Source organism: Anoplophora glabripennis, unplaced genomic scaffold (assembly GCF_000390285.2).
Source record: "Anoplophora glabripennis isolate ALB-LARVAE unplaced genomic scaffold, Agla_2.0 scaffold355, whole genome shotgun sequence".
NCBI classification, from domain to species: Eukaryota; Metazoa; Arthropoda; class Insecta; order Coleoptera; family Cerambycidae; genus Anoplophora; species Anoplophora glabripennis.
In genome coordinates, this window is record NW_019416457.1 from 467,143 (window position 1) to 492,067 (window position 24,925).

The 24,925-nt window shown below is 34.2% G+C and overlaps 1 protein-coding gene across 1 annotated transcript in view; it reads right to left on the reverse strand.

The window, feature by feature from the left end:
- Positions 1–9,589, reverse strand: part of LOC108906965 — a 238,826-nt gene extending 229,237 nt beyond the window's left edge. Inside the window, exon 1 of the mRNA XM_018710424.1 lies at positions 9,436–9,589. Coding sequence (XP_018565940.1) covers positions 9,436–9,589 — 154 coding nt within the window. The remainder of the gene's footprint in view (positions 1–9,435) is intronic.
- Positions 9,590–24,925: the final 15,336 nt, after the last annotated feature.

Here is a 24,925-nt window from a genome sequence, read left to right on the forward strand (position 1 = left end):
TTTTTAAAGAAGCGTCTTTCCAAGAACTTTTAAAACCTGGTTTAAAAAATTTGATTTGATTGAATATTCACAAAGTTATTCTAATTGTTTATAAGTACAAAAATTCGACCAATGTTTAAACAAGCGCCAGAGCTCTCCTAATTAACGGATTCAAATTTTTCAAAAAAATTTTGAAAGCTTGAAAGCCCTTCTATACGTGACTAAATTTTTTAGTATCTAAGGGCCTTGGTTTCTGCTGTGCAATATTTTGAAAATTTGCAAATTTTTTTTCAAAATTTGGATTGCAAAATTATTATGCAAAATCTATGGAACCGATCTTGATGAAATTTGGTGTGAAGATTCTACATAACATGAAGTTTTCTTGAGCCAAGTATAAAGGTCCTATACCCAATTTATATACCCCAAAAAATTCCCTAAAAAGTATTGTTTTTAACCCCATTTTTGTAATTTTTTCGATTTTTACCATAACAATCATGATTCATTCGATTTATAACTAGTCATGTTTTGTAAAAAAATTAATTACAAACATTTTTTTCCCTTTTCTATTTTCGCCTATAATAAACTCTTGAAAAGATACATAATTAAATAGGAAGAAAAACGATGACATTTTTCTAATTTTTTTAACATATTATGCCGTCAAAAGTTAAGCCCACGTTTTTTTTATGCGTATAGAAAAATTTTAATTTCTAGTGAAAAAGCCAAAAGTCTCCGTGGATATACGATTCACCCAAACCAAAACAGATATCGCCTGGTCTATAAGTCATTTTATATATTTCAGAACGGGTATAAAATAACAAATAAATATACATTTTTTTGCAAAATTACTTTTAATATTAGCATTCGAGCCATCCTGATATTGCTGTAGTTTAAATTTGATTATCGATTTCGGCTGCCACAAAACACACACTCCAAAATTGTGAGTAAAGTCACATCAAACTTTAATTGAATGCACGCTGCAAAGCTATAAACTCATTGGCGAGATTAAAAGTACGTTTTTAACTGCACAAATCAGAAGAATGGCTATGTCCTGTTCGGCCGTTTATAAATTTTTATTCACGTTATATTATCGCATGGCCCCATAATACTCAGAGATAGTATTTTTTTAATTACTGGGCAGCTACCATATTAAACTTCAGTTTTTCTTCATCTTCATAGTCGGAACACTTTTATAAATAGGTACTTAAGGAAATATAATTCGCGTGTTTTACTGTTTGTTGGCTTTTCTTCGTCCAAAACGCATTGTGCGAGGATCCGAAAATACTAAGCTGGAATCCATCTTGCCAGAGAAATTTTATCTATCATCACCATCAGATGAAAATCTTATATACAGGATAATCGATATATCTTGGGAAAAGCTTCTTTAAAAAATTATGAACTAGCAATTTTGGTGGTGAGGTGAAACAGCTGGTTCAGCTTCAGGGCACTAAATTAAATAAGTATTATTCAAGTATTCATGTTACATATTTTGTTTGAAATATAGATTTATTTACGAGGATTTTCTCAATAATTTTTTGCTTCTTGAAAGATTTGAATACCTTGCATCTTGAAAACAATGCGTTTCCTGGCACATGTTATAAGATTTTTTTAATTAATTTGTGACGTGGAATCCGCCATTCAAATTTGGCCTGGTAATTTAGTGTCACTATATAGAAAACGCCTGATTATTATTTATGAATGGCACTGAGAAAATTAACATTATATATGGTACATTCGATTTTGTAAACTAGAGTCGTTTCAGTTTTTAGCACAACTTAGAGAATTAAATTCATTTCACAACAAATACAAGACAAAGACGATAGACACAGACTACAAACTTTTTACATTAACTCAGGCTTTTTAAACTTAATGTGATTTAACGGATGGGTCACATAAAATTGTCTTGTAAGTTTCAGAGTGCATAGATTTATACGAATACATTTCATTTGTAATGAAGTCGTGAAGATTAGTCGTTTATAAAAAGTCCTTTATAGTCGGGGCTTATAAAATTCTATATTCAAAGTTTATTTTAGAAAGTTCATTAGAATAGTTTTGTAAATATTTACATTTTCATAGTGGCGGTGCGGTAGCTTTGGCAAATATTAGCAAAAAATTCGTAGTAATATGTTTTTCAATTAATTTTTATTGACAGGCCAAAATGAAAGCTATGTTAATGCGTATATCCATTTCTAAAAATGTATTTTGCTCTGGAATTGACAAATCGGCTTAGACATATAAAGAGTGTTGCGTATAAGAACCGATACATTGTGCAAAACCATACTTATCGTATAAACTTCAACGTCATCTGTTAGGAGGGTGTTGTATAATAATGAAAACGTAATATTGACGGTTGGTAGAAGTGAGCGCAAAAACAAACGCTTAGGTGGGGAATTCTGGAAGGAAGCCTAGTTAGTTGAAGTGAGAACAGTGTGGAGATGGGTAGAAAGACGATCGGCGGGCAGTGAGACAAAATAGTGAAAAATAAGTGTTTAACCCGTATTAATTAGCAGGTAATATTCCTTTAAGTACTTTGTTGTTAATTATTCTATGTAATCTTATGATTGTGATGGTTATAGATGTTTAATGATAATAATTCTTTGTACGTTTATCCGCCATTGCTTTATGCTCAAGGGCATATATTTTTCTAAGGGAAAATTGTTACAGTTATTATTGGCGATTGCTCATTACTTATTACATGTTAAAATATGTATATATTGTCGTGACTGCCCAGATATTGCAATAACAACTCCTTTGTTTCACATTTAACTTGTTTTATCATGATTACGTTGTTCGAAAAACAAGTAATAAAGCATTTCTTGTTCTCACTTTATGTCATACGCATAAGAGCCCTGTTGAATTTACTAACATTTTCGCCCGTGAGGAATGAATCTGTAAAAAGAATAATTAAATACAAAAAAAGAATTGCTAAAACAGATCTTCCGAAATCTCAACTCATAGCTGGATTGCCTCCCGTATGGGACTCCAGTACCTTCCGGCCCTGCCGGCTAACTAACACCAAACCTCTTCAGTTTTACTTGGAAGTGTGTATGTCTAATTCGAGTGAGGTGACATTTAGTGAGACATTAAATAAGTCGGGTGTTATTTATCATTAGCAAAGGATCTTAATTTATGCCTTTGGTTAGCGGTTGTTTTGTATTTATATTTGGGTGGTAAGAGCAACGATCGTGGGTTTCTCTGCCATGCTCTTTCCCCACAGGAGCTCTAGGTGAGCCTGGCACTCTCATTTTATGTTAAATGGTTGTTAATGTTTTTGTTGTTCTTTCTATTTGTCACATGTTTAATTTGAAGACTGTTGTACGTAAATAATAAAGTTAGGTGTATTTACTCTGCTTTTGTTTTATAAAATTAAACAATACTTCCCCCCTTTAAAGTTAGTAGCCAGCGCCTTTCGGTCAATTAAAAAAATAGATACATATAACGTAGGTATTCCTTATGACGATCACATATTTTTGGCCACAACTACGTTTATATTTATTTTTTTCGATCGAACCCGGGGTTGTTATACAACAACATTGCGGGGGTATGTAGGGAAATCCAAAATATGGTGATTTAACGCAACTTAGCTTTATACTAAACTGCAACCCTAAGAAGTTCTAGGCCCTGGAAGTAGAGTTTCAAATTTCGAAAAAAAAGTCAATTTCTCAATTATACTTATAACTTCAAGTTCAATTGAAGCACTTTAAATTGTTGATAAGGGATGACGCACCATTAAAATGTGACAGAATGTTTAACCCGTTGGCAGACAAAACTTTTCATACTCTTGTTAGTTTTCAAAAAACTTTGTCGTTTTCAACAAAAACACGAATAACTAATAATATGTATTGTAGCTGTCTTATTTAAAATCATCGAAAATTAACTTCTACAACCCAGGAGTGCAACTTAGTATAAAAGTTAGTTGCGTTAAATCACCAGATTTTGGGTACCCCTACATGCCTTTGCTCTGTGTCGGTTCTTATGCGAAACACCTTGTATATCCTATACAAAGATTATTTGGGGGATTATCTTATCAAGGGGCTAAAACTATAAATGGTGCTCTGAAAATACATTATCTCTGAATTTCTCGAAGTGCAATTTTATGTGTTTCACGAGAAAAACAAACACTATTACTTTTAATTATGAAATTGATAGTAAGCCCATTAGGAAATGTAGTATTTTTAAAGACCTCGGGATAACCTTTGATAGTAAACTTAGTTTTGTCGAACATTTAACAATACACAACGTGAGGCTTATAAAAATATCGGCTTTGTTCTAAGAAACTGAAGACAGTTTTCTGAAACTTATACTACTTCGCTGCTGTTCAACGCATTCGTTTCGCCAAAACTGGAATATGGTCACTGATATGGTGCCCCTCACATGAAATCCATATTAAAAAGTTAGGGGACATTCAACGTAAATATGTTAAATACCTATGGTTCAAAATGGATAACATATATCTACCTTAAGGGGTACCACAAAACACTTTACCAAGTCGGTTCCATCTGAATGACTTAAGTAAACGACGCATGTGTCATTGGTCACGGTTCATAAAATTGTAACCAGAAAAATAGATTGCCCAGACTTGCTAGCTGCATTTTTTTTCACAATTATCATTCTGCCACCTGTTTCTCAAGACTTTTTTATTTTCCCACCCCTAAAACCAACCTGTTGAAATATTCACCTCTGTACGTAATGGATCTTAATTATCGTCAGACGCAAAATTCTGGGGATATTTTCCATGATACTATTAGATTTATCAAATAAAAAGTCTTTACAAATTAGTAAATTATGTTATTTATACTTGTGTAGGTACTACTTATGTATTTGTTTTTCTCTTATACGTTTGTAATATTATCTGCAATTCATTTGTTTTATACTTATATATACATTTCTGTCTTTCTTTCTACTAATGTTATATTTAAGTGTTTTTATATATTTTTTTTACTAAATCTTAAATGATATTGCCACTCATTAATTGGCTTAGGCTGTCAAGTGGTGTATGCTAAATAAATAAATAAAACCTGACCAGAAAATTAAATTCAGGACTTCAAAAAATTGCAAGCAATAATGCTTGCTGGTGTAATAGACATTTTGTTGACGAGAGTTAAAATCTTGTAAAGTGCAAAAAGAAAATTAGGAGTCCGCAATAATTTTATTGAATGGTAAAATCATCTCCAGACATTATACTTTGAATTTAATTTATTAATTACTTATACAGGGTGGACCAAAAGTACCGGAATAGCACTCTATCTGGGAATATTCAAGGGGTAGGGTGCAAGTAAAGCACTAGTTTAGGATTTTTCTCTGGCTATCCGATGGTGATCTTGAACTTGACGTGGACCTTCAAGGGCATATCAAGGTCACGAGACCTTTTTTAAATGGGACTCCATAATACTGACCCCGGGAAGAGCGAGCGGAAAATTTTACGTTCAGATATGACTTTGAAATGACTATGAAGGTCAAGATCGAGGTCAAATTGGTAATGTTCTCCACAATAATAGTTCTAGAATTCTTGACGGGCAGTAAACCGGTGACCTTGGATTTGACCCTTGCCCCGACTTCAAATTCCTTATCCTCCGGTCATTTCAAGGTCAAGTACAACCACGGTCGGTCGGTTATTAGAGGTTACTAAAGGCAACAGTTGGTCACTGTTGGTCATTAGTGATAACCAAAGGTAAAAGCCGGTAATTGAAGATCAACAGTGGTAACCGAGGGTAATAGACGATCTTGGGTGGACAATAGTAGTCATCGAGAGTAACAGAATAATGAACTTGACTTTGTTTTTTTATTGTATATAACCGAACCTGTTTGTTCAAATTTGGCAATTAATCTTTTCAAAGTTGTTTTATTTGGAGCGTTTCTTCTACCGAAAATTCCACGTAATTACGCACAGTCTCAGCTACTACACGCACATGTAATGAATTTTCACAATTTTCACTCGCTCAATCAACTGCGTTTCTTTTGACAAACTGTAAAATACAGCTGTCGTCTCGGAAGCATTACTACAATAAGATTTTATAAATATAGATTTACTGAATAGTTATACTTAGATACCCGATATTAATAATAAACTTCAGAATATTCAGTGCTCTACTCAATTTATTTAAATTAAGTCCACCTCTCTAATCACTCCAAATGTTTAACACATTAAACTTAGACGTATCTGTATACTGTAACTTTGGGACATTGTCAGCAGAGTACAATTCGGGTTATAACGATTGTAAATCGCACGAAATTTGCAGCCTTCTTGAATCGTCAATTAGCTTATTCAGCTAGCTCTCTAATGGTAATCCAAATAATTTGAAACTGCCTATACATATAGAAACTTGTCTCGAGGTATTGCATATTGTGTTCAACTATGTATGTCATCACCAGGCACGTCAAACACCCAAATTTATGATATGCACTACAATTTTTCTTCAATTATTATGCACGCTTAGAATCACGAACCTATAGTGATATAAAGAATCATGAGAAGAGAGGTATCTATTTTGAATTTTGTTTGACTTTCTTATAATAATAATATTTCGGGCTATGAATAGTTATTCAAACCTTAAGGTACGTATACATCCGCGCGCATTCGTTGCTTAAAGCTGTTTTACATTGACAATTGATTAATTAATTGATGAAGTCGCTTCATCAAGAAATTGGACAAGTGTAATGCACCAAATCAGCTGCCAAATAACTTCATCAATTTATTCATCAAGTTCTTGACGAATTAGAGCATGTTCTAATTTTAGTAAATTTCTTCGTGAAGTTCGGAAGTACCAACCCAACAGATTTCCAGCCTCAGATCAGTAATGAGGTTATGTTATTGGAATATGTAAATAATTGTGTGGCGTCGTGCTAGTTTTGCATTGTTTTTACTGATTTGTTATTTACAAAAACTACTATTTATATAATATGTGTCAGAACGGTACCGCTGTTGTATCACTACAATTATGAGTGGAAAGGTGACATTTTTGAATTTTATTTGCTTGTTTGATTCATTGGTAGAACTGATTCATACGTCAAAAAACTTGACAAAGTCTGTAGCAGTGTAAAACCACACTGTTTACCAATAAATTCGTGAATTAATTGATGAAGAACTTCGTCAATTTATTGATGAATAAATTGTCACTGAAAAACAGCTATTATATCTGTCGCGCGATAAAAATTACGCAGTTTTGGTGACGAGTGGTGCATCTTTGTTAATTGCAAGTTTGTGCAAAAAAAAGCAAACAACGACGTTGGTTTCACACCAACTTGTTTAAAAAAAAGCAATGGTACCGAGCTTATGATGGACTTCACAAGAAATAAGCGGTCAATATAAGAATTTTACTCGAATGTATACGCACCTTTATATGAAACAATTATATATATTATATTCGCATACTTTCTCAATTTTTTTAGGTTGACATTTTTTTTTCGAAAACGGGAATAAGGAAATATATCCTGATATATTTTTTGCGATGTCTTAAAAGATGTCTTCAATATGTCTTATTAATATTTGAAATTTTTACTTAGGATATATATCCTAAAAATTACATAGGCCGACAGAAAAAAATGTTTTTTACATAAATCCGATGTCAAAAAAGGGCACTCTGTCCTTCCAAGGCCAAAAAGCGCAACAATTCAGTTCTATTGAAAAATCTCAAGCGTGTAGTGTTTTTTAAGAATAACCTAACCTGACCTAACTAGTATAGTCTTTCCGAAGTCAGTTGGATATGTATAAAAAAACTAGCAATCAAATTCATAGGCGTCCCTAAAAAAGTTTTCTGCTAAAGGTAAAAAATTATAATAATTTAATCTATTATAGGTATGTTCATTTGACCAACAACATATTTTAATTATTTATGTCCTTAAACAGTTTTATTATATTGATGGTAAATTTCGTTTCGTTCTGTTTCAAAAGGTCTCCAAAACGCCATGTTGTAATAATATTAGTAAACCAAATATCCCTTTAATTTTTCCCCTTCGCAATTGTAATATGAATGATTAATAAAAGGGTGCCTATAATAAATTAAAATTATCCGAATCACACCAAATTCCGCATTACCGCACTGCACTGCTAAGCGACTTGTCGACAACTGAAATTTATGACGCAGTCGAGCAGAGCAACAGTGCGCATTGCTGTTTGCCCGCACGCTCATTCTTCAACTGGGCGTATACTTACATTTTTACCACCTGCACGACTTAGTTCGACCAGACCTGTATATGGGTATGGCTAAATAAATAAGGGAACAAGTTTTTTAAATATTTCAATGCTGAGTTGCTGCGTCAAAGACCGAACCTGGTACATACTGTCAACTTCTTGGTTCTTCAATTGATATCGGAAAGACTATATCAACCTAGGTTTGAGGCTGATCATAGAAGTAGTAAAACTTGGCAGGTCCCTTAAGAAGTGTTAAACCACTTCCAAAGGTTTGCTGCATGCATAGGTTGGCACTAGTTAGGTCAACTTAGACTATTCTAAAAAAAACACTACACACTTGAGATTTTTCAATAGAATTGAATTGTTCTTTTTTTGCATTTGGATGGTTAGAGTGCTCTTTTTTGACATCGGATTTATGTTGAGTGAATAAAGTAAATAGCAAAACACACTTTACACTTCATTTTTCAATATAATTGTGTTTTTGCCTTTTTTCGCCCTTTTTGCCCTAAAAAAGTCCGTCCGTCAAGTTTGGACATCAGACTCGTGCTGAGTAGCCAAAAATACGAAAAAATTAGTCATCTAGGATAAAATTGGGATAGAGTCGGTATTCTCCATATTTTCCAAAAGTAGGTATTGAGATAACTGCATATTCAATATAAACGAGACTTGTTTCTGCGAATCTAAACGATGGAAATTTTTTTGTTCAAATTTAGTTTCATCACATCAAAATCTATAAGAAATGATAGTTCTGATCTAAAAACCAAACAATACTTTTTTTGCGGCGTGAGTTATTTATGTTGGTAGGTACCTACCATTATTATTCAATTTATTTAATTTTTCAAAAAATATTGATCTCTAGACAATAGAAGAAAAAAGTTAATTTTGTTTATTTTCGATAATCAAATTAATTGTTTTCGAGAAAATCAAGTTTATTTATGAAATGCAAATGTAAAATTTAGATCGCATGTGCTTTGTAGATAGGTACTATAGTTGTTTTATCGCTTGAAAAGTTTCTGCAGAAATATTTAAAAATTAAAATAGATGGTATTGTGAAAATTTAAAAGTTTTTTCAAGATATAACAACTAAAATATAGAAATTTTTCGAAATTTTACGGTACTCTGTTTTTCTGCCTGCTACATTTCAGAAATCCCAATCAGACATGATCAGCAAAATGGACAACCCAACAATACACGTACTATCTAAAACTAGACTTGTATTTGCAATGAATGACGTCGTAGATGCTTATGTCAGTTTATACACCCTTGATCACGATCACGCATTAGAAGAAGTGGGCATAAATAAGCACATGATAAAAGCGTAGGCTTACCGGATAGGAACAGATCTTGTAGGGCTTGAACGGCTTGGCACAGAATAGCCCACGATTCGGGCTCTATGAGGCCCGAGGGACGAGCTGTCAGGAGATCTCCCAGAGACGGTCCCCCATGAAGGCGACTCTCACCGGTGGTCCTCGACCGTGACATACTGAAAAGGAGGGAATGCAATGAATTATTGTCTCATGTAAAATACGATTATGATCCAAATAGGCGAATAAGATAAAGGCATATAAAGGTTTGTTTTATAATAACATTGTTTTTACCTTCGCAGTTTCGTTCATCCACCGAAATAATCTTATCTTAAATATCATAGGATCAGTTTTTTTTTATATACATTTCGACATACCAATAAACATACATTTTTCAACAAAACGGCTACAATACAGCGTGTAACTTTGAGTGGAGGTGGTATTCATACAAAGGCTACATGTGGCCTTTAGAAACACTTAACGTAAGTTTGTTTTCTCAAATTTCGCCGTGAAAACTGATTTATTTTGTAACCTTTTTTTAGTCATTTACATATCTCGTTGCTGGACAAGCTAGTGTGTTAGTTCCTGCGCATGCACACTTGGACACTGCGGTATGCATTGTTGTCAAATAACTTAAAAGTAAATTTTACTAACAAGCAAGTTTCCATAACACCCATCATGAATGGGTTCGCCATAATTACCCAAAATGTAAACTAAAAATATGTCTAAATATAATTAATACAAAAACACATACCCAACATTTTGGACTTTGTTAAATAATTCAAAAAAATATCTTGTATTTTTGTTATTCCAACATTGACAAAGATACGCAAAAATATTTTACTGTTTTAACATTTTACTTAAGATGGTTTCTTCAGGTAGCCTTTTTCCAATGGAATTACTAAATATAAAAGCAACAAAATTATATATATATATATACATATATATATATAGGGTGTATGGTAAGTCGATGCATTCCTTGCAGGAGGTTATAGTACAAGTGATTAGTGATATATTACCTTAATATATCATATTCCGAAAACGCTTGTAAAATTTCATTAAAACATTCTGAGCGGTTTCCGCAATCTTTATAAATTTGCATTTTTTTATTAACTCTTTATCACCCTGTAAATCAGAAACTAAGCACTCTGTATAAAAAACATAAAACTTTTAGAAAAAAACTAAGTTTTGATATGACAGTATCAAAAGTGTTTAATACGACTTGATTAATGAGAATTGTTTTACTTTATCTAACCATTATTTGCTGATTTTACTAAATTTCTTTTTAAGAAGGGTATATTCGATTAGTTCTTGTAATATTACTGTTTCATAAAAGTATTAATCTAATAATAATTAAAAAAACATTTTTTTCTATAAATCCTCAATTAAACCAAATGAAGTTTGGATAAATATAGGTCTGTCTAAATATATTATATAATTAAGACAAAAACACATAGTGAAATTGATAAATAATGTAGTCATTTTTCTGTTCTAATACCAGCCTTGATAAAGACTAACGCACAAAAAAGCTGCTACAAAAAGATCTGTTTCTACAGATACGATTTTTTAGGAAAACAATTTTTGAGTTCATTTGAATTGGCTTAATATCTTTATAAAGAAAGTAAAAATACGACAGATAGCATATGTTATTTTAAAAAGAAATTTAGTAAAAGGGAAAACATTGGTTAGGCAAATAAAAAAAAACTATTTACATTAATCTAGTCAATACTTTTGACACTAACATTTTAAAATTTCATTTTTTCCTTCTTCATAGGCGAAGCGAATAAAATTTTTTAGATTGCTCATATTAAATACGACAAAAACTGATTTCTCGGAGTTGAATTGATAAAATTAGAAATTGGTGCAACAGTTCAAAACAGAATAAGAACTCTGAAATGAAATGCTACTTATTCAGTAAACATCCCTGGCAAAGGAAGATGTTGGATTTAAAGTTTAAGATTAAAGTGTAAAACTTATTTCACTACTTCATTAAATATTAAAATATTAAAATGGCTAATAGGACCTTTAACAATGCAACATCATTTCTATTAAGTGTCTCCAATTATTTATAAATATATGAATATATACGTATAAACTAAAAACTACGAGAATTTTCTGTTGAATAAAAATAAATAAATTCAGTAATAATTGAGCAATGATGAGCACTTTTATTTACGTAGTTTTTGTATTTATATAGGTATCTAAAGTTTATAATTGTATTTATATAAAGTTTATCAACATTGTATTATCTAAAATAACCTTTTAGAAAAGCTATCTAAGTTCAAAGATGGTACTGAACATTAAAATTCGAAAAGTTTCATGTCGAAGAATACAAAACTTATATGTATTTTATGTAGATTAAATAACTTTTTACGCGTCAGTTCCTTAGGTTACACTCAAATTCGCCTACCTTTCCAGTCCAAACCGAAAACTCGCCACGGTTGCAAAACTAATCGCCGTCGGCCGCGCAAATCAAAATAATTCTCAAATATTAGGCACTTCCGATCATATTCTACGACATGGCGCCCAACGTGGGGCTCGATTAGAACTCTCGATGTCTCCACCGAGGGCCCATGTCGATGTTATTAATCCAACCGATCATATTCCACGACAAAATATTCAAAATTTCCTCATATTGAATTTTGATTTATACTATTACTTTAAATACATTATCTGTAATGCATTTTAATAATTGTCTACCTATTTTGAAAATAGTAATGCTAATTATTATTATAATTAAATTCAATTTAAGGCTACGTACTTATTTTTCTCTATACTTATATGTACCACAGAATACATCTATACTGAAATGTATTGGACCACATGTACCTACTAATTTTATTACAGGCTTTATATGTGGTTGTAGGTAGTTACATAGGTCGGCATAAGGGTTTCGTATTCCTGTAGGCGACTTAAAATTAGTGCCCTAATTAAGAACCAGTTCGTCGTTAAATAACATAGCAAGCACAAAAACGATATTAGATATAACCTTTCTAATAATAGAAATCATTATTTTCACATGTAAAAAAAGAAATAATAGATATTTATTTGATAATAAACTATTTGTTAGCAGGAGTGCTGTTTCCCATAATTAATATACTTTTCCATAAATATTATGACAAATTCTATAGAGGGTGTCCGGTAAGTACCTCTTAATCTCTCGGGANATTCCCGATACCGACATCAACTATCCGGAGAGGCCAGAGGGAAACGAGATCCGACGTCGACAGCGGTAAATGGTACTTTTTATTGGAAATTTTGGCGGACGATTCACGAGCTGTCCGCCAAACGTATGGAGATCGGAGAAAAGCAAGCTAACGTCTACTTCCGGCGTTCGCAGTACTTCAGTGGGAGTACATGGTGCGAAGAAAGCGATATACAGCTAAATGTAACAAATCTTATTCTATGGTAAATAACTTGTATATGTTAATTGTGAACCTTTATTGTCTCTTAATTATGTTCAATATATACTTTTAACATATCTTCCACGGTTTGATTGAAAAAACCCTGTCATCAAACTCAAGACCTTTTGCTGCCATTCCTCGACGCGGATATTTTTAGTGCCTAGCAACCACTACTCGCTTCACGAGACATACTACCCGAGGTAGCCTAGCCTGTGGTGAAGACCCTGTTCGATAGCCCCCTGCATCGAAACAGTGGTAAATTCCAGGATCCTTTTGAGACATGCGATACCGTCCGAGACTGACCACCTCCGACGAAGATCCTGTGCGATAGCCTCCTGCATCGACACAGTTATACCCAGGCTCCTCCAGAGACCTGCGTACCGCCTGAGGTGGCCCAACCTGAGGCGAAGATCCTGTTCGATAGCCCCCTGCATCGAACAGCGATACATTTCAGGCTCCTCCAGAGACCTGCATACCGTTCGAGGCTGAGAACCTCCGACGAAGACCTTGACTCCGATTGTGCCGGCTCCATCGAGAGATCCGCACCTGGGTACAGGGTACACACATAGGCTCCTACTCCATCATTCAGACTCTATTGAGATCTGCAAATCCGAGGCAACCTTCGTCGTCAAACCTCTAGGCGGTCACTCGTCGAGGCAACCTTCCTCGTCAAACCCCTACGAGGCATTTTCTTTGTAACCCATGGGCACAAAGTTATAGTACGCACGTTATTGTGGCGGCGTACTTCCAAATTTATCAGAAGTTGTCCTTGCTTCTAGGGCTCCCTCGAGAGACCCACATTTAAAGTAGAGTCAGTATTCTACAAGACTACTACAAGACTTTCGGAGCAAAAGAGCTTGCTCTGACATTGTCGTACGGGGTAAGATGTATCCCTGCGACGCGACTTCGATATCCAGTGCTACGAGGATTGGTGTCCTCGAAGGTACGACAAATAAATCAGATCGTGACAATATGATCAAGACTGAGCTGGACGAGACCTCGTCCCCACCCGAAGAGACCAGCGGTTACACGGACTGCCCTCACGCCTGTTTGCCGGTGAAAGATCTCCCGACACTCCGGGTGAAAGAGGAAATGGCCTCCTTCCCCAACGCTATCTCGATGTTGCGTGAAGAGTCTGAGGGACCGAAGGTGGTAGTTCGCGGAAGTACGCGGCACGGCGCTGCCACAGCGCCGTACGCGTTGAGGTCCGCTGCTACGCGGGTTACTGATACCACCTCGACCACCCCTCACGACGCACTCACCGAGTAGCACGGGTGCCATGGCAAGCGAAAACCCCTTAGCCGACTATGTCGTAGGTGACGTAGCCGGCTCTTTCTATCAAAGCAATTCTGGTACATCGCCCGTCCACTCTCATGATTTCCCCCGAACATTCGATCACCGTGGTCCCTATTTAGGAAGTCTAACCCGACACGGCGCTTAACGTGGGGCTCGGCATTCTTCGTCGAGATCTCCAACACGAGCTCATGTCCTAGACACCACGTCTGTAGGTCATATCCACCACAGACCACAATCACTTGAGAATCTACTGCGACCTGGCGTCCCTAGTGACGATCCATTTGAACTCCGTGCGTCTCTATCGCGGACCCAGGTCAAGAGAACCAATATCCCAGATCATCAGGTACGACATGGCGTCCAACGTGGGGCTCCCGATCTCACCACCGCGGACCCATGTCGATCAACGTATTGGTCATATTCCGCGACATGGCGCTCGACGTGGGGCTCGAAGTCCTGTTTCGACGTTTTCGCGGCGAGCCCACGTTGCCGAATCTCCCAATAATTCTCAAATATTAGGCACTTCCGACCATATTCTACGACATGGCGCCCAAGGTGGGGCTCGATTAGAACTCCCGATATCTCCACCGAGGGCCCATGTCGATGTTATTAATCCAACCGATCATATTCCACGACAAAATATTCAAAATTTCCTCATATTGAATTTTGATTTATACTATTACTTTAAATACATTATCTGTAATGCATTTTAATAATTTTCTACCTATTTTGAAAATAGTAATGCTAATTATTATTATAATTAAATTCAATTTAAGGCTACGTACTTATTCTTCTCTATACTTATATGTACCACAGAATACATCTATACTGAAATGTATTGGACCACATGTACCTATTAATTTTATTACAGGCTTTATATGTGGTTGTAGATAGTTACATAGGTCGGCATAAGGGTTTCGTATTCCTGTAGGCGACTTAAAATTAGTGCCCTAATTAAGAACCAGTTCGTCGTTAAATAACATAGCAAGCACAAAAACGATATTAGATATAACCTTTCTAATAATAGAAATCATTATTTTCACATGTAAAAAAAGAAATAATAGATATTTATTTGATAATAAACTATTTGTTAGCAGGAGTGCTGTTTCCCATAATTAATATACTTTTCCATAAATATTATGACAAATTCTATAGAGGGTGTCCGGTAAGTACCTCTTAATCTCTCGGGAGTGTATAGGGGAGGTCAAAATAAAACTAGTCCTTCCTATAATTTTTTTTCCTAATGTGCCCCCTAACGGAGTTATGGGGGGTCAAAGGGGTACCTAGAAATTAACGTTTAGGGTTATAACTTTGAAACCACCCTGTAAATTTTAATAAAATTTTCGTACGTTGTATTACACATGGAGCTCTACGATTTGATGCTAAAATCAACTTTTTGCTATTATCAGGTGTCCAGAAACGGACTGGCCCTATCACAATTTTTCTCAAAATTTTGACAGAAGTAATTTTATCAAACTGAAAATATTATTATTAGATACTCTGAAGGTTTTTCTTTAAAAATGGTACTCTTTATTTATTTCGAAAAAATGAACGGTTTGCGAGATAAATCGGTTTTGAAAAAAATTGGTAACAAATACAACAACAATTAAAATTTATTTTTTTACAATAAAATCATTCCCGCTAGTGCCAGCCTACAGATTCACCATAAACATTTACTGGTGGTGAATTAAGGGAATGAATAATGCCGTTTCTTGTAAAATCAACATCTATGACCAAAATACATCTACAAATTATTATTGCTCTTGTCTCCATGGAGTTCTTTTCTATTGTTTTCGTTGTTAGACCCTGTTGATTTTAAAGTACTTGTCAAAGGCGCGTGACAGAATAAAAATTCAATTTTATTGTGGTATTCGTTTTAAGCCGTTAGAAATAACATTTAAAAATGGAAGAATATTCCTGTGCAGAATATGCTGATATGCACCTAATTTATGGGGAAGCATTATGCAACTCCGTGGAGGCAAGAAGACTTTATGAGGAAAGGTTTCCGGGTCGACATTTGCCGAGTCCAAAAACTTTTGAAAGAGTTGATCGTAGTTTAAGAGAAACAGGTAAAAAAAAATAGTGAAAAACGTTAGTGAAACTAATTTCTTCCGAATCCTTTATTTAGGAAGCTTTTTGCCACGCCGTGGTGGAGCAGGAGCCCCGAGGAGAGTACGAGACCCTCATGTAGAGGAACAAATATTGGAAGACGTTGCTAATAATCCTTCAAATAGCATAAGGAAGCTTGCGGCGCAAAACAATGTTACAAAATGGGCTGTACATGAAACTCTGAAAGAACAATTGCTTTACCCGTACCACATCCAAAAAGTACATGCTATGTCTCCAGATGATTATCCAAAAAGACTTCAATACGCCAATTGGTTTTTACAGCATCATATTCGGAATCATAATTTTGGTACATCTATTTTGTTCACCGATGAAGCAGGTTTTACAAGAGACGGCATAATTAATTCGCATAATCTACATGTCTGGGATGAAGAAAACCCTCACGCTTTAGTTCAAACTCGCTACCAACAAAGGTTTATGGTGAATGTGTGGGCTGGCATTATCGGGAATCATTTGATTGGTCCATTTATTCTGGAGCAAAGACTTAATGGTGCTCTTTATTTGCAATTTTTAGAGGAAAATCTAAATATTTTGTTAGAAGAAGTGCCCCTTCAAATAAGAACTGAAATGTGGTACATGCATGACGGTGCACCACCCCACTTTGATCGTTTAGTACGTCAACATCTGACGAATGTTTTTGGTGATCGATGGATAGGTCGAGGCGGACCTGTATTATGGCCACCTAGGTCGCCCGACCTAAACCCATTAGACTTTTTTCTGTGGGGTCATTTAAAAAATAACGTTTATTCAACACCCGTAAATAGTAGAGAGGAACTTCTGCTGAGGCTAACACAGAACTGTGACCATCTCCGCAATAATCACGGAATATTATTTCAAGTGCACCGGGAAAACATTCGTAGGATTAGAAAGTGCATTGAAGTACGGGGTGCTCATTTTGAACATCTACCGAAGTAACATTTAGGTACCTTTGTTCATTGTTGAATGTTCTTTGTTGCATGTCTTGTAAGTAAGTTATTTTTCAAATGTTATTTTTAATTGGTCACTACTTGCTCATAAAGTATAGCCAACCCGTTCAAAGATTTCTGGACTTGATAAAGTTAAAGAAATTAAATGCATGAAATAATATGTAAAAAAAATAAATTTTAATTGTTGTTGTATTTGTTACCAATTTTTTTCAAAACCGATTTATCTCGCAAACCGTTCATTTTTTCGAAATAAATAAAGAGTACCATTTTTAAAGAAAAACCTTCAGAGTATCTAATAATAATATTTTCAGTTTGATAAAATTACTTCTGTCAAAATTTTGAGAAAAATTGTGATAGGGCCAGTCCGTTTCTGGACACCTGATAATAGCAAAAAGTTGATTTTAGCATCAAATCGTAGAGCTCCATGTGTAATACAACGTACGAAAATTTTATTAAAATATACAGGGTGGTTTCAAAGTTATAACCCTAAACGTTAATTTCTAGGTACCCCTTTGACCCCCCATAACTCCGTTAGGGGGCACATTAGGAAAAAAAATTATAGGAAGGACTAGTTTTATTTTGACCTCCCCTATACACTCCCGAGAGATTAGGAGGTACTTACCGGACACCCTGTATATTGAAAATAAGTTAATAATTCACATCAGTGAGATATCAAAGTATTGAAATATTCTTTAGAATATGAATGAATATGGATCTTTAAATCTTAAAATTAATTCTTGATTTACACTAGGCGCAGAAATTAAGGGATATTAAATATATCCCAAAATTTTGGATGATTTTCAAACTTGGAGGGAAATGGTCGTAGAGAGAATAAAAAAAAAGGAAATTGAAGCATCAAGTGTCCTGTTTTCAGATCCGCAGTTTCAATTTTTTTAGCATGAGCAGTTTTTAAGTAATCATGAGAAAATCAACGGAAAAAAATATTTGTAAATTTTTGTTATTTTTTAAAAAGGCCTATGGATTTCAAAAAAAATTTGTTGGTAATTTCATCACAAAACTCTTTGAGATAATTTAATTCTCTTCAATTTGAGCGGTTCTGGAGTCTTGTAGGTACGATCATTTGTCGCTGAGTTATTGTCGATCAAAGCAAAAAAATAATTTTTACTTTGGCAATCAATTACTCGGGAAATAATGGCCGTACAGAAAATCCAAGCAGGGTTTTGAAAACTGCAAAGTATCCTCTACAAGTCTTAATTATGGATTTTTGATGAAACAAAATTTTTCAAAGTGAAAATGTTGGTTAGAAAAAAGGTAAAAAATTGCATAATTTGGAATATTTGAATAACTTGGCATAAATGCAAATAATGAATAAACTAAGGATATCGACTGTAACTTTTCAACCTCGAAGTGTCCTAAAGAAACCTGATAATTTCAAAATTGTGCGACTTTTTTTTCCTAGTGCCCGGAATGTTTAAATTTGTCGTTTTGTTGAAAATATTTTTATCAAAAACTCATAATTACGACTTGTAGAGAATCCTTTGCAGTTTTCAAAACCCTGCTTGGATTTTCTGTACAACCATTATTTCCCGAGTAATAGATTGCCAAATTAAAAATATTTTTTTTGCTTTGATCGACGATAACTCAGCGACAAATAAATCGTACAAGACTCCAGAACTGTTCAAATTGAAGAGAATTAAATTATCTAAAAGAGTTTTGTGATGAAATTACCAACAAATTTTCAACTGAAGAACTGAAAACAAGACACTTGAAGCTTCAATTTCCTTTTTTTATTCTCTCTACGACCATTTCCCTCTAAGTTACAGCTCTATGAAAATCACCTAATATTTTGGGATTTTTTTAATATCCCTTAATTTCTGTGCCTAGTATATAAATTTCTCTGAGAAAACTTGAATAAGTTTGGTCGTCTTCAAAATAAATATTAAAATATGTAGGTAGGTACATAAATTTGAAGGTGCCAATTTGTGGTAAAACAAAAGTTAAAAAAAAGTTGATAACTAGAAAATGATAATGTACTGATATTGTACTTAAATTATTATCAGTAAATTATATGACTATTTGTGTATGGAATTATTGTATGATTTTATATATAGCATCTCAGTCTTTTTTTATACTCGAATTCATTTCGAAGATTTTAAAGGCCTGCACGCTCGTACAGCCACATGTATGTTTTGACCCATTTATTTCTATAAGTTACAATTAAACGCCACCGCCACCGCTANTAGATTGCCAAATTAAAAATATTTTTTTTGCTTTGATCGACGATAACTCAGCGACAAATAAATCGTACAAGACTCCAGAACTGTTCAAATTGAAGAGAATTAAATTATCTAAAAGAGTTTTGTGATGAAATTACCAACAAATTTTCAACTGAAGAACTGAAAACAAGACACTTGAAGCTTCAATTTCCTTTTTTTATTCTCTCTACGACCATTTCCCTCTAAGTTACAGCTCTATGAAAATCACCTAATATTTTGGGATTTTTTTAATATCCCTTAATTTCTGTGCCTAGTATATAAATTTCTCTGAGAAAACTTGAATAAGTTTGGTCGTCTTCAAAATAAATATTAAAATATGTAGGTAGGTACATAAATTTGAAGGTGCCAATTTGTGGTAAAACAAAAGTTAAAAAAAGTTGATAACTAGAAAATGATAACGTACTGATATTGTACTTAAATTATTATCAGTAAATTATATGACTATTTGTGTATGGAATTATTGTATGATTTTATATATAGCATCTCAGTCTTTTTTTATACTCGAATTCATTTCGAAGATTTTAAAGGCCTGCACGCTCGTACAGCCACATGTATGTTTTGACCCATTTATTTCTATAAGTTACAATTAAACGCCACCGCCACCGCTACCGCCACCGCCATCGCTACCGCGTATGTATGTGCAGGCCTTAATTCTTATTACACTATTTGAAGCGCCCGAAAATTATTTGATTTTCTTATTACCGATACAACTGGATCACTTCTTGATATTCTCCTTGGGGTGCAAATGGTAGAAGTAATCACCCGTACAAGTAACATGCCTAACTTTTTTTTCTATAGTCGATACAATCAATTAAAAATCAGTTTTAACTAGCTTTTTTCGCAATTTTTTATTTAGACCCTAGTTTCTTAATTTCTCCATAATCACATTATACTTATAATTACGTCATATTTCACATGTAAATATGCCAGAACTGACAACCATTAAATTGATAATTAGGTATTACTTGATATTAACATAACGGTATGGTCGTAAAATATTTGATTTTACGCTAATAGAGTTATTTTAGGCACATAATTATATGTCACTAACAGTTAAAATGTGAATTACTATTGTTTAATTTCTCGATTAATTGCTGGCAAGTGTTAGACTATATAGGTATTTCAGATTTTATTATTTATATTATAGAAATTATGTACCAGTCATTTAAGGGACAAATAAAACTATAGGACCTAGTGAAATTATGCCCCAACTTTCTTGTGATACTTTATTCACTTATTTAAGATCAAAATTACAAAACTCGGACATTTTTATACGAAAAAAAAGTTTATTAATTAATTTTTGCTTAACAAAAAGCAAGCTTAACAGTTGTAATTAAGTACGCAGTCTATCTGTAACCAAATAATCTGTTCAATTAATCTCACTTTCTCCCATCTTTTATGATAAGCTACCCAGTTTTAAACTAGACAACTCTGGGATTTTATTGGTAATCAATCATGCCAGTCTAAACTTTATTTCCTTCAGTAAACTGGATTACTTCTGAACAAAGTGAAAAATCGTTCCTTGTTTTATTTTTTGTTGTGATTAGATATTTCTTAAAAAAATATTATTAATATTATTAATAATATTAATTTATAAAGGTATAATTTAAAAATGCTAAAAAAAGGCAGTAAAAAGGGGATGGTACTGTTCGTTCTTCTCCTGACTTTACAAAATTATTATTACTAAGTATTTTTAAATACAAATTACGAAAAAATTAATAAAATAATTCACCGCTTCTACGAAAGCCGCATATTTAGTTCATTTCTACTGTAATGTGTTTAGAAAATATTAATTAATTCATAGTTAAAGTGCATTACACACACCTAAAATATTGTTTTAGGGCTTTAGGAACAAATTTTCCAACGCTTAGGTATGTTTTGAAATGTGATTATTCCCTAGATATAAGCCTCATTTACGTGTTGTCTTGATAACGAAAATTAAGCTTAAAGGTCAGCAGTATTTCCAGGAACCGTAATAAGATTAGACAAGATGTTACTGGGAGTCAATTAGTTGGACCTATAGTCTTAGGAGCAAGGTCATATTACATTACCTATTAGGAGTATTCTAAAATGATAATAACCGTTTCAGTAAAAGCAGAATTAATTTGATAGAACAATAAACTTGAACAGAAGCAATCTAGAGTATTAATACCAGATGAGTCAAACCATATATAAATTTTCGAGCATGATGAAATACATTTTAATTAATATAACATAGGATAAGAGGCGTTAGAGATTTATGCAGATTTTTTTAAATTTAAACACCCCTTGTTTCGAACTCTATCGATGTGTGGATCCATGTTTAAATAACTTTTTCGGTTTAAACTCATTCTAAGAGCCCCTTGAAGTTTATGTATATTAACATCCTGTATTTTTTATAATATGCAACGGACGATTTTGTTTTGCTTCATTCCCTATATTCGACAAAATAAAAAAAAAAAATGAATTTACAATGCGTTTAAAGCATTTCAGTCTTACAAAATAAGTGAATATGCACAACGACAATACTATGAAAATGACCTGAGATGGCTTTTCTCACGGAAAGGCCAACATCCGGGAAGCAGGTTGCTCTCGGGAAACGAAGATAACTGTTAAGAGAATTAAAATGCAATTTCCAATTTATTCACGGTGGGTTGGCTACTGGACTGACGTACGAATGTCCATACTGAATCCTACTGGCACTAGAAACTATATTCAAGTCGCCAGTTACAATGATGTGTGTTGACCAAAGTATGGGAATTGGAAACAGAAAATTAGTTACTGCACGGACTAGGTATTTGTGCACTAGGAAAAACGTCTACTAAACCCTTCCTACGCGTTGACTGAGACAAAATTAGCACTTTGGAGGAGAAGAGGGGTTTTAGCTACAGGACAGTGGAAGTAAACTGTCGACTGACACGTATACCTATGCACTGAGACAAATTCTGGTTTATTCCGGAAATTTTTAAGTTACGCTTCAGTTAAGGAGGTTTATCAGGTACGGAGGTACGTCTAAAATCTAACGAAAGTTTCTGTAGATTCGCTAGTGACTAAAGTAGTAAGCCTTTAGATTTGGCAACGTTCCACTTGGCCGGCGCGCTCTGCTCGGCGTTCGCTCGCACCCGTTCGATCATTCTGTTTGTTTGGACACCTGTGAATTTCAAATAATACGCTACGTCGAGACCGCGGCGTATCAAATCGTAGAGTTCCATGTGTAATGCAACGTACGAAAATTTTATTAAAATCTTAGTAGAGCACTTTTTACATGATAACAGCGCTCTTGAACATTTGAAATAACTGTTCCCAATTTTAACCACCTCTGTGATAATGTTTAAATTTTAGCGTGCATAGAACAGACTGCATGTTGAATGCAGTTGCAACAGTAAGCACTAAAGAGATTAGTTTCCACACACCAGAACTTTCCAAAGGTCCACCGTCTCGATAATATATTCCAGTTTGGCTTACTACAGCAGTCGCTACTGAAACGATATGATTTAAATCATGGCTTGAAGTTCCTGATAATTTAATATTAATGATAATTTAAGTTTTAAAGTTGGTTCGCTCTATGATAATTAATAAAGTTGTAATACTCTGATGGGGAAAGTTTACGTACAGATTTTCGTGAAGCACAATGCAGGTCTGTTAAATCAGGCAAATTTAAGAGGTCTAAATAAGTAGGTTTAATACATAATAGCAAAATGTTGAAAATTACAAATTGTTCATGAACTTTATTGTTCTCATGTGCTACGAAATTTAATGAAAACATCTCGTACAACAATGTGCAGTCATTTGCATAACGATTAATCTAAGCCCAAGGATAAGAAGACACTTTCTGAGAAGTAAGAAAGTTTTAAAACTTCAGTATACGGATATCTAATTCCCTGGCAACATGTATATGAGAGTTGACAATGATGACAAGCAACATTTAATTATTTCGTAAACAAACAACGGCAACGTTCTAATAGGGATGTAGGTACAGTGCGAATGCAATTTTTTATTTGAAGAAAATTTAATGAACGCTTGAACAAATCCAGTTTTATTTTCAGTGTCAGCATCTTGTATATGACCTACATAATTTGATTTTTGAAATTGCAAGGCGGTGCAGTCATTTTTCATTAAAAACTACATATTTAAAGGTATAAAAAGATTTCCTCAAAGATAGGTATCGCGGTAGCAGTTTCTAGAAGACGGATAATAGGCTCAATTTTTTTCTGAGAAGCAATAAATGAAGAACGATATCGCACCATTTTACAGGCCTTAGAACTAATGCATGATGATGAACTGCAGCATGGGTATTTTTAACAAGATGGGGCCACAGCAGATACTGCAGCAGAAACTGGACTGTTTTCATGCCTCCAGATTTTTATTTGTTGGGCCATATCAAAAATAAGATTTTTAAACACCTTCTCCGCACAATTAAGGAGCTGGAAGCAGCAATTGGGCATAAAATAAATATCACCAAATGAACTTGAACGAATTTTTGACGTCATGAATGCACACTAAATTTATGTTTGAAATGGTGGTCGTTTTGAATATCTATTATAAATTTGATTAATATAATTTATATAATATAGTCCCCAGTACATCGCTCTTGCGTTTTAATGATACCTGCAAGTGCCAAACTTTGAGAGTGCCTTCTTTATAACGAGTCCGACAAACTTTTCCTCTTCGAAAATATTCGGCGTCGCGTCGCCCCGTTTTCCAACGAGCAATTCCCGGAATTGTTGCTCTGACGCTATGCTGCAATACGATATAAGCTGTGGGTACACATGTTCGCAAGTGACCCATTTTTAAGCTTTACGTTAAGAGCGCCAGCAGGACTTCGCCGGACGTAGCAGCGTTCCAAGAAGGGTCTGCTGGCGCCGGCGACCAGATGCGTACCCGTATACCTACGACCGACTCCACACACAGGGACTCTCCAACGAACACTCACCCCGTCAACACGTCTTTTTCTATACAACTTAGTTTTCAATAAAATACTTTATTATTACCGTTAAGAGAGAGCGTTTTATTCTTGCTGTACAGCGAAATCAACCCTAAAGTGGTGACAATGGGTCACTTGCGAACAGGTGTGCCCACAAAGCAATTTTCTTTTTTATTGGAATGGTCAGTTTTTATGACAAAACAATTAAAAATATATAATTGTCCGACAAAAATCATGGCGCGTTCCCATTTGTCCACCATCCCCAAAATGTCAAAATGGCGTCATTATGTATCCATTTTGCGTAAATGGCGTAAGTAATTTGTGAAGCAAACTGTGGTCAACTTGTCCGACAAAAATCATGCAGCGTATGAGTAGACCGACGCCCCAAAAGACGCCTAAAAAATGTCAAAATGTCGAGTTTATGTTTTTTCATACATGCGTTTATTTTCTTTTTCTTCATTTTGAAATAAAGTATTACAAAAAAATATGCGTCCAACAAAAACAGCACCGCAAATTAATAGAAAATTGATAAAACATTTAAAATACTTTAATCAAATCTTTTTTTAAAACAACTAAATAATTTAAAAAAATTATAAAATGTAATAAAATAAAGTTCCAAACTTT